General features: G+C 43.2%; 1 protein-coding gene across 12 annotated transcripts in view; it reads right to left on the bottom strand.

Annotated features, from left to right (window-relative positions):
- The window catches only part of ENOX1 (ecto-NOX disulfide-thiol exchanger 1), a 612,333-nt gene that overhangs the window by 59,009 nt on the left and 529,743 nt on the right, over positions 1-23,581 (bottom strand). For 10 of the 12 annotated variants that reach the window (XM_059902643.1, XM_059902648.1, XM_059902652.1 and 7 more), the window contains 2 exons: positions 12,980-13,087; positions 8,324-8,380 (listed from right to left, as the gene is read on the bottom strand). The exons of 1 other annotated variant lie outside the window; for it this stretch is intronic. In XM_059902643.1, coding sequence (XP_059758626.1) covers positions 8,324-8,380; positions 12,980-13,087 — 165 coding nt within the window. The remainder of the gene's footprint in view (positions 1-8,323; positions 8,381-12,979; positions 13,088-23,581) is intronic. One more of the 12 variants, XM_059902650.1, reaches the window with a different exon arrangement.

Genomic DNA, 23,581 nt, shown 5'->3' with positions numbered 1-23,581 from the left:
GTGGACAAGCCTCATTTGGGTAGGGGTGGCCTGGGTTTGGGATCCACACAGAGAACAGGTTCTGCCATCCCTAGACCACCAGGAAGATGCTCTAGTTCACAGCACAAAACCCCCAATAACATGTTTCAGTATCATTCTTCTAAATCATTCACGAAGGCTATACCATTTGCCTTTCTCTTCAGAATGCAGACGTTCTTGGGAGCTATTTTCATCTCCTGTTGAAGAACTCAGTATCCTCTCTATGTGGTCACATCCAGACAATATTACTGGTTGTTTATCTCATCGCTTACCATGTAGGGGCTGAGCTTTAATCTTTTTAAAGCGTTGGTGGATCTCCCTCTATCCCTAAATCCCATTCAAATGGAAAAGCATCCCCATTTCAAAAGTGCTTAAATGGTGGATGTATTAACTAATACATTGTTAAAGAATACTCATTGCACACTATCCATGACAGCAAAAACCAATATTTTAAAGTCCCACAGCAGGGACTGATTAAATACACTACAGCACATCTGTGGCATGAAGTATTAGGCAGTCATTAAAAGTTGTATTAAGAAAACATTTAATAACATGGGGAAATGCTCATGATTTATAATGAAAAAAAATGTATGGCTGTAAAACTGCCCATATAATATGCTGTAAATTTGGTAAAAATGTATATATGTGCACATAGGCAAAGCTGAAGGAAACACAAAGAAGTGTAAACACTAATTTCTGAGTGGTAAGATTGCAGATGATTGTTTTCTTTATATTTTCCACAAAAAGAAAATGGCTCTTTTAAGATAAGAGCATTTTTGTGTGTGTGTGGGTACTGGATTTATAAAAGTTACCAATCTTCCATTCTAAACAATTGCTTTTGCTTCTGCATCACGTAGGATTATCATTAACCTTTTGGGGGAAGTATATTTGTCTCCAGAGTGGAAAATTTTGGTTTCAGATCTTGATTTTAGCTATATAGGTATCCATGTCTGTGTCAGACCATTTCAGTCAGCACTGAAATTTATGTCTACTTCGGCTGTTTTTGTCTAACCTGACCTGGGGGGAGAAGGTCTTTTCATGTCTCCAAACTCAACCTGTCAGCTTTATTAAACATGCACTAATCCTATTACATGCTCCAAATCCTCTAATGGCCAAGCAGGTCCAACCAGCTCCCGTCCTGACAAAAAGGACCAACTGTAGGCCCAGCTCCAGCTGTGGGAACACATGGTGGGTTGGCAGTGAGGCTCCTGGTAAGGAAACTTCTCGAGTGTTTACTGGAAACAAAAACACTAACCCTGAAGCCAGCTTTGTCCAACTTTGACAGCAGTTCCCTCTCTCATCCTTCCTTGGGGCACATGCTGAGAAGAGAGTTTATGAACAGGGTCTCCTCCGACCATCAATCCTCTCCGAGGGGGCTGGGTTGGGATGTGTGTGGTTTTTTTTCCCATGCAATTCTGGATTTCACAGCAAATGGCGGGGATACGGCTAATTCACAGCAGAAAACATGGTAAACTAGCTGGAAGAAGGCAGCTGGGTGGGCGCACGAGGGTGGAGTCGGGGTAGAGGTGGAAACGGAAGCACCAGCAGGAGAAAAGCAACGTTACAGAGGCTGTAACTGGAACGAAAGGCCAGAGTCTGGGTGTGAGCATTTAATACGTGAATGGGGCCATATATTACAGGCTAAAGGAAATATCAGTCCGTGAAAAGTCCCCCTTCCTGATTTTAGACATCTGCAGAGCAAGGGTGACCTCAGGCAGCTACAGACATGGGTCCATCTCTCCCTGAAGGAAGACAAAGTGGCTACGGATTTTCCAGTTGAGATTTTCAGGGGTCTCAAAGCTCCCTACATACCTACACGTATATACCATTCCCCTCAGACCCTCCTCCCCATGGACCCAATCCTTCCAATAAAGGTCTTGTCTCCAGAGAGTTTAGGGAAACGTGCAAACCAGCTACCTCAAGCCCATTCATTATTCGCACTGTGATATTGACCCAAAGGTGGAGAGTGAGTCCTGATGGAATGAGACAGAGGACAAGCAAGTTTTGGTGAGAGCGGGGCACGATGACAGAGTCAGCTCCATGTAGGGCAGGAACCACGTCTATATTAGTCACCAATGGATCTCCAGAGCCCAGCACAGCACCTGGCACGTGGAAGGATGGAGCAATAATAATTCCCAACGCTTCCCAGCCACGTCAGCACTGCTTAGCAATGCTCACAATAACCCTATGAGGTAGCTGCAGTCACTACCTTCATTTTAGAAGTGAAAAAAATGGTGGCGCAGGGTGCAATGAATGGCCCAGGGGCCCCCAGACAGTAAATGGCGGAACCAGGACTAAAGCCAGGCTACTTGGTGCCCAGATCTGTTCTTAATCTCTACACTCCGCTGCCTCCTTCAATGAAGTCTTGTTGATTTATTGAGTCAGAAAGGGATGGAAGGTGAAGTAAGTCAGACAGAGAAAGACAAATATAATATGATATCACTGATATGTGGAATCTAATTTTTAAAAAATGATACAAATGAACTTATTTACAAAACAGAAACAGACTTTCAGATAGCAAAAACAAACTTATGGTTACCAAAGGGGAAACGTGGCAGGGAAGGATAAATCAGGAGCTTGGGATGAACATACACACTACTATGTATAAGACAGATAACCAACAAGGATCTACTGTATAGTAGAGGGAACTCCACTCAATATTTTCTGATAACCTATATGAGAAAAGAATCTAAACAAGAATGAATATACGTATATGTATAACTGAATCACTTTGCTGTACACCTGAAACTAACACAACATTGTCAATCAACCAGACTCCAATAAAATTAAAAAAAAAAAGGGGGGGGATGGAAGACTGTGTTGAAACACAGACTGGGGGCCTTCGTACAGCCTCAGGCAGTGAGATGGTGAGAAGAAAGACCCCCAGGGGCTGGAAGGACCGTGGCGTCTGCAGTCTCACCCCCGGTGTCAGCAGGTGCTCCAGTTCCCTGCCATGGAGCCCGTGGAATGGGGCGAGGGAGGGACAGACCTTTGTGCTGAGGTGTTTCTCACTGTCTCATCTACTCCTCCTCCAGTTCAAGATCAGGGCCTCCAAGAGCAGGCCAGAAGTTACAGGAGGGAAGGATAGAGCCTGAGTTGTCTTTGTCCTCTGAGACTATGGTCCCAATTTCCTGTGGGGTTTTTCTTTTTCTTTAGCCTTGTTTGATACATCAGTATGTATATACTCTCTTGTGCTTACGTACCCGAAGGATGGTAAGCACATTCTGCAACTGGGCCAAGGGCTCGACACTAGCAGAGGTTCCGCCATAGGCATCATTAGAATACACGGTTAACGGTAGCTTTCTGCCGCAGCGTGTACTAAACTTGAAGACTGTTCTGCACACAGTATCTCTTCCATATGCTCTTAACATCTTTACTCTGACAAATTTAAAGACAACTTGAGGACTTACTTACTTACAGAGGCAACGTGAAAAACTGAAAAATCTTTTCTCTTTTGTGTTTTTTGTTTTATTGTTGGGTGGGAAAGGTGTTCCACTAGACAGTGGTAACCTTCAGTGCCACAAATTCAACCTCTTTACAGGCTGCAAATGATTTTTGTAACTCCAGTGTGTGAGCTTGAATTATGCAAGTAGAGGAGGGGGCGGTAAAAGCTTTCCTGTAGCAGAAACAAAGAGGGGGGAGAAAAAAATTCATGGAAAGCTTCTAGACCAAATTGTTCTATACGTTGCTGGCTTAAGTAGCCACTTTATTTGATTCCTCCTAGTTGTTCCTGCAACTAGGATTTCTTGCATCCTCTCCTTTCCCTTCCACTTTCTCGCTGAACATATGCACGCTAAGGATCATGGGTGGTGATACCTCTGGGAGGTACCTGGGAGGAAGGTCATCAAAAGAGATGCAAGGTGAGGACAGATATCAAATTAATTACATTCAATAAAGTAATTAAATTAATAGTAAATTTAATTTTAAATTAAATTTTAAAAGTTTTTAATTTAAGATTTTGATATCTGTTATACATAATGACCAGGGACCAGGTTAGTTATTCAGCAATCCTAGGGTTTAAGAGAGAGCTCGGAGACAGAGACCAAAAGAAAAATCATAGCTTTGCTTTTGAGGAAAGAAAATTGGTTCTGGAATAACTGAAATCTCTGAAGGATCTGTACTAAAGGCTAGTTTTAAACTTGGGTATACTAAAATATATCCAGTTCCAAATACAAGGAAAAACCTGTTTCAAATCTTAAGTGCAGTCCTCTTGGAGAAAAGGTCTTTGCAATTGATCTCAGCTTCTGGGTCTAATGCTTTTAGATTAGCCTTTCAGAAACCTCTTCTCATGGGCGTGAGCTCACAGAAGGTCTTGCACACGGGGACAAGGGTGGGCTTTGTAAGGGTGCCTCTGTTTGGGGACCTCAAGAATACTGAACAAGGTGTTAGTCAGATATTGTCGTTGCCCAATAAAATATAAAAACAATAGAAAATAATTAGTAACTGACTGACTCTAGGTGCAGCTAGCGCGTCCCATAAGCTTGGCTCTTGAGACTAAACAGGCAAAAGAGTTATTAAGTTGCAAGACCGGACACATCTTTGAGCCGCACGTGTGCATCTGTCACACTAACATTCTGAATGCCCAACAATTCTGTTAAGTCTGAATCTCCCTGCCAGACTTCATGACACAGCTATTAATATACAGAATCCCCCAGAAACAAATATGAGCAATGCAGACCAAGATTTATGGATGTGTTAATCACGGCATTATTTATAAAATTAAAAAAAAAATAGGAAGTTAAATGCCTAACACATAGGCACGTGGTTCAGTTAGTTCATATCTACATTACACAGCCATTAAGCACCATGTCTTTGAGGAACATTTACTGACAAGAAGAATACTCATGGTATAATGAGAAATCAATAAGGTACAAAATGGAAGACACTGTGATCATATTTATTGGTTCATTTATTTATGGTTTTTTCCCTTCTGGTCATATACATGCACGTGACTGGGAAGAACTAAAATAAAATACTGATGGTGACTATCTCTGAGTAATGAGATATTAACTTATTTTTCTCTACCTTTTTGTATACTTTTCTGTAATTTTCCAGTTTCATACAAACCTTTTCCTTTTCCAATAAAATATATTGCTTTAAGAAAGCAACTGTTAATTCTCACAAGAATACCCAGCTAAGCCAGCACCAGCCCACTATCTAATTATTATTAATAAATGATAATGTACACAGTTCCTATCCTTGCATGTGAATAATCAGGGTGAAAAAAAATCTATATGTCTCAGTCAGTAACCTCTGGGCCAGAAGCTTTAAAGCTCATGATCTGCACTAAAATTCATCCTGTCAAAGTACTACCTACTGTATTGAATACTGCTGATATTGATGCATGAAGAGGGAATTGATACTTGTCAAGGACGTACTCTGGGCCAGGTGTTTATATATGGGGTTTCGCTTAGTACGCTGCTGGATGAGGAAACTGAAGTTCAAAAAGGTCAAATTGGGCTTCCCTGGTGGCGCAGTGGTTGACAATCTGCCTGCCAATGCAGGGGACACGGGTTCAAGCCCTGGTCTGGGAAGATCCCACATGCCGTGGAGCAACTGGGCCCATGAGCCACAGTTACTGAGCCTGCGCGTCTAGAGCCTGTGCTCCGCAACAGGAGAGGTCGCGATGGTGAGAAGCCCGTGCACCGCGATGAAGAGTGGCCCCCACTTGCCGCCAACTAGAGAGGGCCCTCGTACAGAGGTGAAGACCCAACACAGCCAAAATAAATAAATAAATAAATAAATAAATAAATAAACCCAAAGTTTAAAAAAAAAAGTCAAATCACTGGCTCTGGTCACATGGCTACTCAGTGATCAAAATGGATTCAAACCCTCTCAGTCTGGCTTGAAAGCCCCCTCTCCTTTCACCACCACAGGGCTGATGAAAACTTCAGATGACACGTAGACTTCATTTCAGACATTTAAAAATATCTTAAAATATTTTGCTAGCGCTCCGACTGTGTGGCCAAAATAACTGATCTTTGTTTCTTTTCTTTCACACAACCTAGTGGAGGTGCTGGGGAAACTGCCCAAAGGAGACAACATGACAGACAGAAAAGAGAAGGACAGGTGAATAATCCACCTACTGGGAAACCCTTGAAAGAATAGGCAATTTTTAGAGTTGCACAAACGAGCCTAGCCCTCAGTGAGAGAGGAGGCGGCCAGTTGAGATGTCGGGCAAGTGCTACCAGACTCCATCAGTCCACAGATCTCTCCCCCAACCCGCCCCAGCGGGCAGGGTGCTGCTCCTGTCTCCTGCTTGGCCTGACTGAACCCCATTTCTCAACGGTCATCTTTGGGGGTTGATTACAAAGCACACATCATGGATTCTAGAGAGGTATTTTTAAATGTTAAAAACTTTCCTCTAAGAGAGGACAAACAGACCTTAAAGATGATCTCTTTTCACTCTTTCCACTTAACAATATATACCTTTTGACATTTCTCAAGAAAGAGCCTACAGACTAGATATTGTGTCAGGCCTATCTTTCCACGTAGCATCTAACTGAATTCAATCAGCAGATGAGTTTGTAATCCTAACAGCATCCCACGTAGTTAGAACCTCACAATTACAAAGTGCTTCCACATCAGTGATGTCATTTGCTTCTCACAGTAAGCCTGAAGGAAGGAAAAGGAGGTAATGTCACCCCCATTTTACAGATCAGGAAATTGAGACATACTGCCACTTTGTCTGGCTTATTGGATTAGACAGCAGCTTCCTTGGAAGGCACAGAGGGACTGACTCTGAGGGGGGGTGCGTATGAAAGTTTCAAAACGTGGCAGCAACGTGTCTCTGGAAAACAGGATCCTGAAAAGGGGTTTTCGGGTAAGGATGGGGTAATGAAATACTGGAGCGGGAAGACAAACACTACTTAGGTCACACTGTTGCCTATGGAGAGCTCTGGGTGAATGGCTTCCTTCCCTAACTTTCTGCTTTCTCAGTCCTATATATTCTTCAAAGCCAAACCCAAATCCCACAGATCCAGGAGCCATTCTTGAGTATCCAGCACAGAGAAACCATAATAACAACACCTTAAGATTTCCATGTGCCTTAGCTCATTACATCATGATAAGCTTTTGAGGTAGGCTGCAGAGTCAGTTTTACAAATGAAGAAAATGAAGCTCAGAGAGGTTCAGTAACTTGTCAAGCTGACACGGCTAATAAGCAGCAAAGTCCAGATTTCAAACTACATCACATCACAGCTGCCTCACCTTCCTGTACATGTATCACATCTTGTAAATTGCCTGCCCACGTGTCCCTTAGTTCATCAGCCTTTTGTTGTAAGTTCTTTGAGGGCAGACACCAAGCCTTATATTTCTTTCTAACCACCCCCTCCCACAGTTAGCAGAGCCCCATGTACACAGTAGGTTCTCAATAAGCATCATATGTTAAATATCTGTTTGGTAGGAACAGTAGTTATTAAGAGGGATTTTTTGGTACTCGGAATGTCAGGGTCTCTGCTGTATATAATTAAAACAAGAGTGAACATGGAATGTATAATTTCTCCTCGCTCTAGCTTAATCAGGCATTCATTACCATGTCTGATTCTGTGTTATGTGAAAAGAACTGCTTAGTAAGCATTTTCTATGAAGAGGATAGTCAAATACATACAGTTATCAAAGAGATTTAAAAAAATGGCGAAAACAAAACCATCCAACATATGGAGAGACAATGATCTACATGGCGTACTATTTCACCTGAGACTAAAGAACTTCCAAGGCAAAGAGAGTACTTGACTAATACTGGGAAATTCAAGGTACACCAAGGAGGAAGCAGAGTGCCAAGTGGGATCCTGTACCATCAGACTCTGTCTCAAGAGGACAGATGTTCCATGCAACCGATCGGGGTCAGAAACAGAGAAAGGTACGCTTTCAAGGGCTTCTCTGGGAGAAGGGGTCTGCTTTGAAACCTCTTCAGCATAGCAGCCATTTCACTACCCTCTTCATTGCCAGGCAAACTTAATAAATACGCATGCAATATACAATTTATTACCCTATTGGGTCTCATTCCATTTGCCCTCCCAACACCTCATTGGTCTATAGCTTTGAAAATATAAAGGGCTCGAATAAATTCACTGAGATTAGAATTTTTACGATAGACCTTAGCTCAAGTACTTCTATGTCGACATTTGGTAACCTAAGCTAACAGTACCTACCATATTTTATTGCCAAACCACACATTAGTAATCTTAATAAGCCGCTGAGACGCAGGGCTTCTGACTTCCTTTGTGTTAAAAAGTGCCACATTCTCGTGGGCATTCAACCAACACCAAGCAAGAAGAGCAAACACCAGGTTTGTGGTACCTACATTTGTGTCCTCATGGCTGTGGCCATTGGTCTCGACCAACTCCTTGGTACCCTTCAACTGCAGATTTTAAGAAAAAACAAAACAAAACAAAAAAACCCAAATGAATAAGTAAGCATTATCTACTAAGTGTATATCATCCTGTTAACCCTGATTTATATGAAGCTGCACTTTATGAAACTTCCAACAAGAAAAAAACAGATGGAGCACATAATTCTAACGAGTCTTACTGAAACCAGTTTGAGGCCAATATTTTACGAAACCTGATAGCTGGCAAGAAATAAATGGGCCTTGGTCATTATTTTTAAATAATAAATTAGAAAGCAGTTCCATAGGCATAAAATGCATAAAATTCGTTCTTAAGAATAATAAACGATTTCATTTCCTCGTTGTATTGCTATTAATTTAAACCCTGCAGTGTTTGCAAGTTGCCACTAGCTAAATGATGTTATACTAACAATTATTCGAGAATTACGTGTTTCCCCTTGTTTTAACATGCCGCGGTGCTACTGTACGTGTCCTCCTTGAGAACCTATTTGAATGACTAACATGGTTTCTGGAGGTCTAAAAGAAGATGATTTGCTTCTTTTTGGAAAGGAAGAATTGGGAACACATCTCCTTGGTCACCGAGGCATTAGAAGAAAAGCTATTTCTCAAATGAGATTTTTAACAGTGAACATCTGAAAATGCCTCTCCCTCAGAAGGCTTAGGAGTAATCAGTTATCAGGAGATTTCTGGCAACCTTTAATTGGCATTTTATCCTAGCCTGACTTGAAGCAGACACATGAAGACAGAGAATAAGGGCAAAGGGGAGCAGGTCTTGCAGCTGTTTGCCGGTACTTCTTCCTGGCTTATTATGCTTAGGAAGCAGCATCTTCTGCATCCTCTTTCTTATGCCTAAAATATTCATGGTGGGATATAAATGCTTAAAGTTTGAAAGAAAATAAATGCACCACCAATGTGTTTGATTCAAATGTTGGTTCTTTCGGGCTCTTTGTACATGTTAAAATGAAAGCTTCTTTGATTTTTGTCAGGCGATCTCAGACCCTCAGTAAGAAAACCACACGCTCTCCGTGCCAAGAGAGAGGCTCTGCCAAAGCAACGGCAACACGAAGGAGCTGAGGATGGGGCAGCTGACTGTGGGCCAGTGCAGCAGATTAAGACTCACCTCCACATCGTCCTGCTTGAGAAAGAGGCGTGCTGACCTGTGTTCTCTGGGGCTACAACACCGATGTTTCTACCCATAACAAAGACAAGGGAGCACGGGCAATGTGTGATACGCACGAGAAGAAAAAGTGCGCCTCAGTGACAGGAGTGCCATCTGTTACCAGAGGGCACAAAGGGACTTAAAAATCCCTCTCTGTTTTCCTGTCTTAAGGTTTTCCTTTCATAGGTGTTCCTCATCTTCTCCTTTTCATCAACCCTCTCTGCTTGTCCCACCTTGTAACTCGTGCTTCTGGGAGTGAAGAGCGGGGTTGGCTCAGAAGAAGGTTTTGTTACTTTCCATCGGAAGTAATGGACTCTGTCCTTGAAGCCTTTCCCACCTTCACATGTTTCCCAGTGCAAACACGCCGTCGCTCTCCACCCATTTAAGTGAATTCCATCGTCCTGCTCCATACTACCTTTTCGTTCCGCTGTGTGTGTGTGTGTGTGTGTGTGTGTGTTTCTCTCATCTCGCTCCCCATCTGTCTGCTGTCTTCTGAGGGATCCACACGGGTCCCCCCCTCTCCTGCCAGCTGAAGCTGCAGGCCAGCCACTGCTCTGCCCTCAAAGGCCTGCTCCCTGCTCTCTCCGGAGCTGCTGCTCTCCTCCAGACGGAGGGGCTAACATCTTGTCTGAGGATACCTGGGCTTGGGGATAGGCTCCAGGTGTTGGAAGCTACCACCTCTGTGAAGGAAATGAAAGGCAGGAGCCAGTGGGGCCTGGTGGGACCTGGTGAAGCTGCATCTTAGCAAACAGAGAGCTTAGGGAATGAGCCTGCCTTCCCTGGGCTGAGGGCTACGGACAGTAAGCGTCTGCCCTCACGACCTGTTCCTTCTTTTCAGGATTTCCATCAAGTGGCAGTCACTTTAAAGAGCAAACTTCCAAGTCTTCAGAGAAGGGTATATCTTTTCCTGTGTGTGTGTGTGTGTGTGTGTCTATATAATACAGTAAGTCTCCTACATACGAACGAGTTCCGTTCCGAGAGCGCGTCTGTAAGTCCAATTTGCTTGTAAGTCCAACAAAGTTAGCCTAGGTACCCAACTAACACAATTGGCTATATAGTACTGTACTGTAATGGGTTTATAATACTTTTCACACAAATAATACATAAAAAACAAACACAAAAAATAAAGAAAACATTTTTAATCTTACAGTACAGTACCTTGAAAAGTACAGTAGTACCAGCTCCATCACGGCTGCTTTTACGCTTGTTTCTGGACATCCTGGGCTTGAAATAAAGATACTGTACTACTGTACTCTATACAGTACTGTAAAGTACGCAAAAGCACGACCACTTGTAGAGGATGCACGCACGTGACAATGTACGCCAGACACGTGAACTAACTTATGTGATTGGACAGGCGAACGCACATTTACATCTTCGAAAGTCCTCAACTTGAAGGTTCGTACGTAGGGAACTTACTGTAGTAAGACTCTAGGCCCAATCAAATCTCTGGGGGTGAGGCCATCTGTTTAGGCCCTATCTATGCAGGCACTGAAAAGGTGTTTGCATGTATAGCTACTCTACACAAGTCCAAAGAAAGCTTTGTAAAGGCATTGTTCAGAGCGGCAGAGGTGTGGTTTTAAATGTATGTCTGTGTGTGGCGGGAGGCTACAGGGAGATGGAAGGAACGTGTCCATTGCCTGCTCTCATCTACAAGGATGACAGGGGCACCAGGCAAGGGGCTCTCGGGAAAACAGTCTGGTGGCGACAACAGCACCCAAATGCATTTGGCTGTTGTGGGCTCTCTTAAGCTTATGTATTCTCCGTGCCTTTGCTTGAAAAAGAGCCATCCCATGACTACAGCAGATTTAAAAATGCTTCCTTTCCAGTCACATTTCCTAGGTTTTTAATAATTTTAGTTGTTCTGAATCTTGTTCACGTTCCCCATTTATCTTTTTTTTTTTTTTTTAAGTAATGGAGAGTGAAGTGTGATGCTTTACCAAAGCCTGTGTGCGCACATTGCTCTTTAAAAACGCATGCCATGACGACAAGGATATAGCAATGAATTCTGCAAAACTTAGCATCTATTTTTATGACTGGAGTTTGGACTTCGAATCAAAATAAAGGATTTGAGTCATTTAGAGAAAGGAATTCACCCCTCCTCATCCCAGTAAATCAAGGAGGCAGAGAGAGAAAATGTAAAACAACAAAGCTCAGAGCTATGTCTGTTTGATCAGGAGCAAACCTGGACCAAATCAGCTCTACTTTGCTGAAAGCCTTTTAATAATGTAAAAGAAGAAAGAACAGCGACTGCAGGTCTCTTAGACAGTAGGTCATTGTGAATTTTGTCATCAACATTTTTTCAGTTCAATCTAACTTATCCAAAATCATATAATGTAAGCCTCAGTCTAAGTTATTAAATCTATCTTAATCATATAAAGATAACGATTAGCTTTAGAAAGCATTTTCCTCCAAAGCTATAAAAGCTTAAAGACTATCTAACATCTTCACTTTTCCCTCACAATTCACTTATACTTTTAGGGGAAAGTGACTGAAAATATATTTTTTTGAGTCCAAATCATTAAAAAGTTAAAAATCACTTGTAAAGTGACTGAGTCACAGCTGACTAGGCTCATACTCTCCCAACTTCATAGTTTTTTAAAAAAAATATCACTTTTGAAGTTATTTATGTTGTACAAAGGACCTCCTCATATACCACTGTGAGTGAGAATTTTAAAGCAATCTAAATTTGACTACCCCCAAAGGGCTACGGTTACTATATGTGATTTTTTTTCCCCTTCCATTTGCCATTCATTACATCATGGGCAGCATGTGAAGGCCAGAAATGGGAAAGCATTTCAAGAGCTTTCTCAGCTTCTCGCATGTAGATACTGGGCCTAGATTTCACTCAGCTGCCGAGAGATCCATCTTACCCTGCTGTAAGACAATAGTTTCAAATCTACTACTTATCAATGTCAGGCCACACTTTAGTATCAAAGAAAGCCAGGATGAAACGTTCAGATTTACAAACTTCACATAAAAGGTTTGTTGCTCACCCTGGTTAGATAAGTGCCCTGATGCACAGGGGAGAGATTTTTTTTAAATGTCGTTATGAATCAGTCCTTCTGATTCAGATGTCTGCAGGAGGATAGTGGGCTATGCTAAACTCATTTTCCTTGCGATTAGGCTTAAGAGGAAACGAGCTGCTTCCTGTGAAATTTATCTGCATTGCCAATGTTTTAAAACTGTATCAAAATTCATTTGTCTTCTGGAAGAAACTTGCACACATCGCTGGGGGGCTTGGGTGGTCTAAAGAGGTACCAGAGTGAAAGCAGAGATGCTGGAGAGGAGATTATAAATTCTACCTAGCAAAGCTGCTAAGAGGTGGGGAGGGGCCAGGCTGGTCATTTCCAAGATTAACTGCAGCAGTGTTTGCATATGTGTCGAACACGGGGGAGGCGTGTGTCAGTGTTGGAACTAATTCACGAGTCAGAGCTGTTGCATTCACTTACTTGTTCCTGGAGGACTTTGAGTAATGCTTGTGTGTGTGACTGCTCTTCCTTTGCTTGTTCCAATTCTGACTTTTTGTTGTTTAACTCCTCCTGGATGGTCAGCAATTGCTGTGAAAAGGATATTTAGGATAAGTAGGATTGAAGGCCAATGGAATACTGTAAGATATTGAAAACATCCATTCCAAAACATGAGGAAAAGGTTTGTACATGTCTTAAAGCTTAATCCAGACTTCAGTTGACTTTTTTTAAATGTCTGTTTCACCGCCCCCCCCACCACGTAGTGTAACAAGTGTGCAGTTAACGCCGCAGTATCAGGCTGTTTGTGATACTGATGCACAACGCTTGTTCCAGTGTTTGTGAAGGCACCTTTATATTCCTTTAAACAGATGCGTATTTGTAAAAATATGTAGAATAGTGGTAAGAAACTAAGACATTGACAGCTGAAGAAATTAAATCATAAAAACACTTAAAATAATGAGTCAACTTGTCCGAGGTTACATCATTTTACATATGACCCTAAAGCTAGCTTTACAGTAGCTCTGTAAAGCTGCTTCACCAGGTGGCTGGGAGCACAAAAGAGCCTTTTACCTTCTCTGTTATGATGGTGATGTTTTATTAGATCAGCAGGACTGAAGTCCAGACTGCAATCAATATATCAGTCGAGAAAACTGCTGATACAAGCTGTCATAACACTCAGCTATGGCCTGCACTGTTGTTTTGAAGCAGGGCCACTGAACGGATTGCTGTTAAGCCTTGAGCGTCCCCTGCCCTATCAATTGTAATGCATGGGGGGGCTTACCTGGCCTGCCAGGAGGATGGGGCTAGCCAGCACTAATTCTTTGGAACGTGGTTATATGCTAATATAGACACAGGCTGGAGAACACATTCAAGAGCTTCAAAACAGGCCCTGGAAGCAGCTCTGTCTATTCAGAGCTTCCTGACAACAAAGGGCTAGTTTGCAAAGACAGAAGTCTGTTTCCTCTGCTCCCACACATGACAAGTGCTGCACTAATGACATGAGAATGTCAGTGCGTTCCTGCCACGAGGGTAGCTGTCTCCACACCAAGGCTGCGACTTCCGGGGCTTGACAAGCTGGCTGCAGAGCTGCCTGGCCAGTTCTGAACTATCAAGGCCGGAATAAACACTGGCACTGGATTCCTGATGCTTCAGGTTGCCAAGTGGAAGGATTAAATTCAATCTTCAAAACTGCTAGTTTCGCAGTACGTTGTCGGGGAGGAAGTACTCAGAAAAACACACTGTGCCTTAACCCCTGGGCTTGCTTGTCTTGTTCCCTTGTCCGGTGCTGGATGTAGAATTAAGAACCTACTTTGGTCCCCCCAGCATAAACAGTGATTTCCTTGCAGTTTTCAAAACACTCAGCGCCCCTTATTTTACCACCTGCCCGTATCATACTCACATATGATGCAATACACACATCCCACACGGGCTCCCTTCACACGTTATGTGATTCAGTTGTGCACCAATTGATTAAAGTGCAGAAACCAGGGGGCCATGTTGTACTCTGGCACCATGATAAGTAATGAAAATGACCATTTCCAAACAGTGGGGAATGACCCTGTTTCTTTTTTTTTTTCTTTTTTGAAATGCAGATTTATTTATTTATTCGGTTGCACCAGGTCTTAGTTGCAGCAGGCGTGCTCCGTAGTTGCGGCCAGCAGGCTCCTTAGTTGTGGCATGCGAACTCTTAGTTGCAGCATGCATGTGGGATCTAGTTCCCTGACCACTGATCGAACCCGGGCCCCCTGCACTGGGAGCATGGCGTCTTAGCCACTGCGCCACCAGGGAAGTCCCGACCCTGTTTCTTTATTCTCATTCACGACCAGCCCCAGAACAGTTCTGAGAGGATCTGGTGCTCTGACTTCCATGATGCCTAGTGGATTTTTATGTCATTAGACAATTTCGAATCCACTCCTCAAACCTCCTTTAAAAATGAGCCAAATGAAGGACAGGAAATTGTCTTCAAACGTAGGTAGCTTATGTTCACTCAACTGTAGCACTCGAAGTAGCAAAATTTAGAAACGACTGATGTCCAGCAGAGGGGGACTGGCTACAGTAACGATGGTGCATCTGTGCAATGGGGCACCATGCAGCCATTAAAAATGAAGTTGCACAAGTGTCTCTGGACATAGAATTAACTCATAATATACTGTTCTCCACATGAAAAGTTCAGGCTATGAAAGGGTTTCACTGAATTTTGCAAACTATTCATAGCAACGAATCTGGATACTGTCTCTGGGTGAGTGGGCTTATGGATCTTTCTGTTAGTTTTGCTTGTAATTTTCTGGTATGTCTGTAAAGGAGCAGACACTGCTTTAGTAAGAACAGCAACAACAGCAAACAAATGAACTTAATTAAGGTTGAGGAAAGGACAAAGAAAGGAAAACCACTTGGACACAACTCTCAGCTGTTATTACCAACACTGTGAATAGATCAGAGGGGAAGTGAGAACGCCATTAGGTTTGCCATTGCATCTACACATTTACAACACTGCTTCATGCTATTAAAACGTGCGTGCGCTCGTGTACACACACACACACACACACACACACACACACACACCCTTCCCCTGACCTCACTTCCCATGTAAGCATCCATCCGTTCTCACTGTTCCTTGGAATCACACTTTTAAATTTAAAAAAAGTGTGATTCCAAGGACTCATTCCCAGTTCCTTTTCTTCTCATATGTAGGCAACCGCTTTCAACGGTTTCTATCTTTTTTATTTGAATGCGTTGTTCCAAAATATATACTGTTGTTTTGCGAGTATGCATTTGTATGTAAGTGACAGCGTTCATATTTCTTGTTTATTATGTTTTTAAGATCCATGGTGATATGTATATATATCTAACTATTGCTTCTGGTGGTTGCATACTATTTTACGGGGTACGTCCACCCACTTATACCTATTCCACTCTCCCAGGGAAGGCCCCTCGGATTCTCTCCAATTCTCCTCCCCCTGTGTAAGGCTGTAGTGGGAGATGCTAGGGCTTGTCCCTGTGGACCTGTGGGAGACTTGCCCTGCTGCATATCCAGCAGTGGAGCTGCGGGTCATGGGGCATGCCGGGGGAGTTCACTGCCAAAGCTGCGTCACAGAATGGCTGTACCAGCCCACCTGCCCACCAGTGCTATATGAGTAACTGAACCCCACACCCACACTAACACTTTGCATTACCCAACTTCCTAACCTCTGTCAGTCTAATAATATCAAGATTCTTCACCTTGGGACTTCCCCGGTGGTCCAGTGGTAAAGAATCCGCCTTCCAATGCAGGGGACATGGGTTCGATCCCTGGTTGGGGAACTAAGATCCCACGCGCCACGGGGCAACTAAGCCCACGTGCCACAACTCCTGAGCTCGGGTGCCTCAATGAGAGAGCCCCGCGTGCCGCAAACTACAGAGCCCGTGCGCCACAACTAGAGAGAGAAAATCCGCATGCCACAACTAGAAAGAAGCCCGCGAGCCGCAACAAAAGATCCAGCGTGCCTCAGTGAAGACCCCACGTGCTGCAACTAAGACCCGATGCAGCCAAATAAATAAATTAATTTATATATATTTTTAAAAAAGATTCTTCATCTTTGAAAAATCTCGTACTTTTCTGACCCCCTGGGGTTTTATGCATCTCACATGTCTGCCAGCTTTTGAGGTTTATTGACACTTCTTAAAGGGAGAGTCAAGGGTAGTGGTTTTTAAATCTGGAGAACTTTTCAAACACACTTATTCCTGGGTCCCACAGAAGACCAATGAACTCAGAATATCTAGGGGACGAACCCAGGCAATAATATTTTTTTTAAAAACCTCCACAGATAATTTTAATATGCAACTGGGAAGGAAAACCACTGTCTCTTTAAATGCTTATTTAATCCTGCTACAATGTTGCTTCTGTCCCGAGTACCCTACTCAGACTCTGCTCTTACTAAAGTCACTAACGCTGCTTTTCTAACTGCCAACTAGGATGCCAGGTTCTGTTTGCCTTGGCATGTCCTCTCTCTCCAGGCGATCCTGTTCACACCCACAGCTTCAACTGCACAGGCTCGGCTCCTGCGCTCCTGCTTTTCAAAGCTGACCTCACAGCCTCCGCCCCTCCTACTGCCCACCAGACCCTTTCCCTACAGTGTTTCAAACTGTGCTTACTATCACTCTGCCCCCACAAGGCTAATTCTATTCCCCTGGTAACCAGAGTTAAAACCTTGAGGTCCATGCCCACCCTTTCATCACCCTCACAACCTCTCTGCCCGTTCCTCTGCCTTCTCTCCAACCATCTTCACTGTCATGGTTAGGATGAGCATCTCTCTTCTGGATCTGCTTTTTCTTCCTGTCATTCACCCTACACTCCTGAGAAAATTGGCCACCTAAGAATCAAAGTGCTCCTGTGCTTAAGAAATACCATTGATCCCCCAATCTCTACTGGATAAAATCCAAACCACTGGCTGTGTCGTCCTTCCCCAGACATGCTAGGTCCTTTCATGACTCTATGAAAAGCTCACTACCCAGAATTCTGCCTGGCAGATTCCTATTCATTTTTTAAAGCCAACTTAAAGAATGTTTTCGGGCTAACGTCAACCCATATGATGACTTCATACGATAGAAAAGAGCCCCATCCTCTAGGCAGACAGGACCCTTCACTAAGGCACATGGTTGGGCAGGAGAGTAGGGGCTTGATTTCATTCCCTTTCACCCATTTGGCCTGGTGCCCTTGTCCAGGGCAAAACCCGCACAACTATAAGCAGTGGTCTTGGTTTCTTCCTCAATAAAGACCCCCTCTGATCACCCAAGCAAAGTTAGCTGTTCTAACTTCCATGCTCCAAAAGCACTTTTATATGATATATTACATTTCATAGCTATCTCCCCAACTAGCCTACATCCACCAATGGTAGGGCCCATAACTGGGTTACCTCTAACACACAGCAGGTGCTGAATGAATAAATGAGTAAAGAGGTGAATGAACGCTTGCTCTGGTTTCCCCAATTCTATGAGATTAAGCCATGATCTAGCAAAAAACAAAACAAAGGAAAAACAAAACACACACACACACACACACACACACACACACACACACACACACACACACACAAAAGCCAAAACGAGAACAATAACAAAAACAACCTGAGCCTCTATCACTGGGTAATTTATTGTTCTAGACATATGGGTGTATGAAATCTTCAGAGGAAAATAGCACTTAAGACATTTGGATTCTTTACTCTGGAAGTTCCAGATACCATCCTTAATCTATAGGGGAATATTTCTTAAAAGTCTAAGAAAATCAATCAGTGAATTTATAATTATGTTAATTTCTTCCCCATGTTCCACCAAAAAGCAAACAAATAAACCAAAACCACCACTAGAGGAAAAACAAAATAAACACCCCTAGACTATTTTCTGCATTCTTTCAAATGAATTGTTTCTTTTGTTTACAAAAGGTAAACTCACGAATCTAATATTTACGTATTCAAAACAGTGGTGATTGAAAACTGTGATTGTTCATATGACTATATGTCTTATAAAAACAATGAGATAGTCTGCAACTAGATAATTTAAGTCAGCCTTTCTGGTCTTTTTTCACTTGAAATCTGTGAGACTGTATAAGATTCTTTCCAGTTTGAATTTTTAAGTTCCAGAGTACCTCAATTACAGAAGTTCACAGGCAGTTAGAACTTAATCAGAAGAGCCTCTCGGTTGGACTGGCTGACTGCAGCATAATTTTAATTTAACACTGGGAAGTGTGGCATTAAACGGATGCACTATTACATTTTTGGTGGTTACAACTGAGTGTGTTCCAATTAGGCAATTATCCATATGCCAATCAAGTGCAAACACTCTGGCAGACAATAACAGGTAAATAAACGCCGTACCTGACACATCTTCATATTTCCAGGCCACTGATTTAATAGGATCATTTGTAATGCTCTTTGGGGATGTAGACTTCCGTGTGTAATGGGTCTTTCTCTCTGACAAATTCGAAGAGCATTATCAGTGTTATCTGGCGCCCCAGAATATGTGAGGTCACGTTTCCATTTTTACAGATGCGCGAATCATAGGCACCCAGAGGTTAAGTCATGTAGCCGAGGCCACGGTATCGGGGAGAGACCTACCACTTGCACAACTCCATTTTCCTACTTCAAGCTGTGGTTTCTACCCTGACAACCACACTGATTCGTCAATTTGAAATGGAAATCAGGACATGCCAGACTTAAAACCCTCCTAGCAACGACTTCTACCTAGGCATTCACCATTTCCACTTAAGACCGAGGCTGCTGGAGACGTGCCTTTGTGCATCCTTCTGTGAGCGCTGTGGTGGATTTAACTTTCCTTTAAAAACTGTAACCCTTTCCTTGTCTTTTTCCCTTAAATTTTATAATTTTGTCACTAAGGTCAAGTCTTTATATAGCTAACATATCAGATAAGGTTAGATTCCATGAAAGCCCCAGACTACGGTGCAGATTCTCTGTATGAAAGAACACCAGCAATGTCTCATGACAAGCTGACACTCACTGAATGGTGCCGCCTCAGGAATCTCTGGCAGGACTGGGGAGCTGCTGGGGGATGGAGCTGCTGGGTGGCATGAAACTGAGAGCATCTGACTTTGCGTCTTCCATGGTGGTGGAGGAGTACTCTTTCTAAATTCACCGTGGTGGCAGGTCACGTGAACTCGTGCCACAAGGTAGATATAATATATACTGATAGTGACTGACACCTATACACACACACACACACACACACACATTTTCTCTCTTTCCCTCTTCCCCTCATTTCAAGATTTCCCCAGTGACTGGCTCTATGTTCAGTTCTTTTAAAACAATCCAGTAACATTCAATTATCAATCAATCAAGCAATCATTCATTTATCCATTCTTTCAATCATCACTTATCTCCTAAGTACACAGCGCTGGGCTAGACAGTATGGAGGACAGGGAGGAAACAGACACAAAGTAGCCTGTCCTCAAGATGCTGGGTCACGAAGATGCTAGTCTATCCACTAAAATGAATTTAGGGTGGCACAAAATACTCTAATAGTGGCTACAACCAATGTGGTTTCCCTAGGAGATTCTCGGGGATCAGTTCATGTGTTAGGAGAACATGACCTCAGGGGATCCATTTTGAATCAGAACTTGTTCTCTACTCATTAGAAATGAGCCACCAAATACTAATGCTTAAAGTCTGGAAATATTTGAGCCCATACAGTGTCACCAATTTTTAATGTGTTTTTGCTCTTTTGATTCAGTTTTAATAAATGTTATTCCATCTCCATAACTTTGCTATAAATTCGATGCCCTACTTAGTGGGATAAGCCTTTAAAGGCCAGTAGGATATCGCCTAAGGAAACGAGGTCCGCTGGCTTCCAAAGAGAGTTTTCCACCAAAGGCCAGGGTGGGTGTGACTATGTCTGGACAGACCGATCAGCAGTTGTTTTAATGTCTAGACCGGGGGGCAACGCCTGTGGGCATCCAGCATCGCCATGTCTGCACACCTTGTCTCCAACCTGATTACTCCGCGTATTTCAGCCTGCCATCTGAACCCCACCTGTGGCCAGCTCTGCCAGATCCTTGTCATCTTGGCCTGCTACAAGGCGAGGGGATCCGCTCATTCGTCCCTTCCTGCTTGGTGAGATCCTGCTACCCAAACACAGCTCCCTGCTTCTGCTGCTTTTCTCCCCAGGCTCTCCAGACCTTCCACCCCTCAGCCCTGCTTTGCTTCTCACTGACTTCAGAACCACTTAGGAAGGGCAGCCCTAGGCCCCACTGCTGAAGTCTGCCTGTTCCCACCTCACATCTAACACTGAATCCCGAGCCAATCCCTGATTGTTGGGAAAAGCCTGAGATGTAAAAAATCAAGTGCATATTATCACAACCTAAGAGCAAGGCTTTGCCTAAAGGCAAACATATCTAACAGTATTCCTGACAAAGGAGAGAAACCTGGCTCAGGGGAAGGACAGTCATTTACTACCTGGTACCCACAACGTTCACTTTTCTCCTTGGGGAAAAAAAAAAAGATGGAATTGAACTAGTTTGAATTTTTTTGTCGCACGAGGTGGCAAGACTACTCCAAATTTGTTCTTGTTTAAAATGTCATCTGCTTCTACCTGCGGATGAAACTGCGCTTCAATTTATATCAAGGTCCAAGGGTGACCAAGCCTGTGGCCTGGTTTATCCATCCCAGTGCCTCCCTCTCTGCCACCAGCTCAGTGACCCCTGGGGGAGAAACATCTTTTGGAGAGAACCCCACCATTTAGATGACTGATAGCAGGAACACCAGATCATAGGAATGAAATTGTGCTCAGGGTCTAATATCCTATTACACCAGGCTATACATATTTAATTCCTTGGGTCTTTCCTCATAAATCAATTCCTTCAGGCCCTTAATCTTGTCAATATCTTTTCTGATATTGAATTTTAAATGCCATTCTCGTTGCTAGGCAGAAAGGCAATCTCTTACTCGTGATGGGATCAGGTTTCATTTACAACCGAGAGATGCTTGGAGGAACCTGGCCCTATTCCCTGACCCTGCTGTTAAGATCCTAATGCCGGTCAGAGCCAAACAGCCCAGGTGCAGGTCTGACAGGGCTGGCCCTCCAAGAGGTCAAGACAAGGAACCCTGGGGTCATGCCTATCGGTACCCTGGGAGCCTGGGACAGCTCTGGGAGACTGGGGAGAAGGCAGAAGTAAGGGTTTTCAAGGGTGTGGATCCTCAAGGGGGTCCCTGAGACATGAGGCACCCTGCCACCCACCCAGGGCGGTGTGCTCTGACAGGGGTTCCCTTCTCTGAACAGATGAGCAAGGGCCTGACCGAGGACACAGACACTGGAGCAAGATCTCGCGGGACGTGGGCGAAGGGAGGCCATGGGCCATAGGTTCCCTGGAGGGGAAGCGTACAACCCAGAGGGCAAGGGTTTGGAGCTGGAATGTTTCCAGGTTCCCTGAGGCTGGCCTCTAACGCTGGTGTTTCCCCTGCTGCAGGGAAAGGGAAGAATCCCTGAATTCTGTGAGCCGTGCAAAATTGCCGAAGGGAAGCAGGAGCGATAAATGTAAGACTTCAAGAGTGACCGAGAATTGGGAAACGCAGGTAACCACTGAGCTGCAGATTTGGGGGCCTAAGTCTGCAGGCAGTGGAAGGACTCCAAGGGCCCAAGGGCGGGGCTCTGGGAGCTGTCGACCTCGGTGCAGGAAATAAGCAGGTGCAACTGCACAACACTTAATGGTAATCAAACTAACCGAAGGTCCATCCACTGATTGTCAGCGTGCACCAGCAATTCTAACATAATCGGTGATAAAATCCTTTGTTGATCTAAAGCCTAACCAATTGCTGCCGTTACTGATGAGAGTCAATATACATGTGCAAGCTTCAAATGAGCATAGTTTCACTTCTTACCCTTTAATAAACATACTCGATGTAGAAATGAATTTGGAAAATGTCAGTAACATAGTCTGCTCCCATCCCACCCCTCCCCCACCCCCATATGCTCACACGGGACTCAGCTACACCCAGTTTTTGGATTTTGAGCTTGTCTCAGACACAGTGTCTCCAATCCCTGTAGCACTACATGTATTCTTACATTTCTACAGTAGATTCGAAATAAACAATGGTAGCACAGTTATTGCGAAGACTGAGAACTAAAACTGAGCTACTTCATTCCACAGGACCTCTTAAAAAATTTTTCTGTCTAAAATTTGAAACAGTGAAACATGGTGAGAACCATGAGTTGTATTATTTTTGTTGAGTGCAAATTTTAGTTCTTATGTTACATATTTTTACTGAATTTTAATATTTTACAAGTTGAAATGAGTTCTTTCAAAACTATTGACTGTTTGCCTTAAAGCTTTAAGGACAGATCAAGAAAATGTTACCAAATCAGTGGTACTACTAGCAGTTGCCTAAATTTTATCTTTTGCATTTGGATTTGTTAAGATTCATGTATTTACTGGACAATTATTTACAGACTGTAATATATTAACTATAATCAAAAGATCAAAGTTCAAACTGTTAGGTGGGTTAAAAAAATTATTTAATAGAGAGTTGTGATTTTTCCCTTACATTGTACTATTTTATTTAAAAAGTTTTTTACAGGCATAATTATATGTGAAATTCAATATAAGAAAAATTTCACTGTATTTCTTTCTTGGCCATTATTATTACTTGCTTCATTTCATGATTATTACTGAAAATAATTTTGTCGTGTAGCATAGGAGGACGTTTAGAAAAGGACCCCCTCGGAATGTCAAGTTACACCAGGCACACCCCTGGCACGCAGCCCAGGGTCTGGGCAGGAGAGGAGATCATGACCTTGGGAGGGGAGAAATGTGTCATCCGACATGGTTTTAGAGACCATTTCCTTTACTTGGATATCCTCCTGGGAGGGCCCTGTGTAAAAGACAAGATACCCTTTGGCATTTGTATAATCCAATGGAGTTACTTATCATGATACACTATACCCCGATAAGGCAACATTATTATGAAAAGAAACACAGCCAAGGATTGGAGAAAAGGCAAAAAAATAAGCCCCAGGTCATTGTCTCAAGGTTAATATGGTTAGCTCTATCGCTGACTTGCTGTGTGACCTCGAGCAAGCCACTTTACTGCTCTGGTCTCCTCT

This window comes from Balaenoptera ricei, chromosome 18 (assembly GCF_028023285.1).
Source record: "Balaenoptera ricei isolate mBalRic1 chromosome 18, mBalRic1.hap2, whole genome shotgun sequence".
NCBI lineage: Eukaryota > Metazoa > Chordata > Mammalia > Artiodactyla > Balaenopteridae > Balaenoptera > Balaenoptera ricei.
The sequence above is the reverse complement of the archived record's forward strand: the minus strand, read 5'-3'. Positions and strand labels throughout refer to the sequence as shown.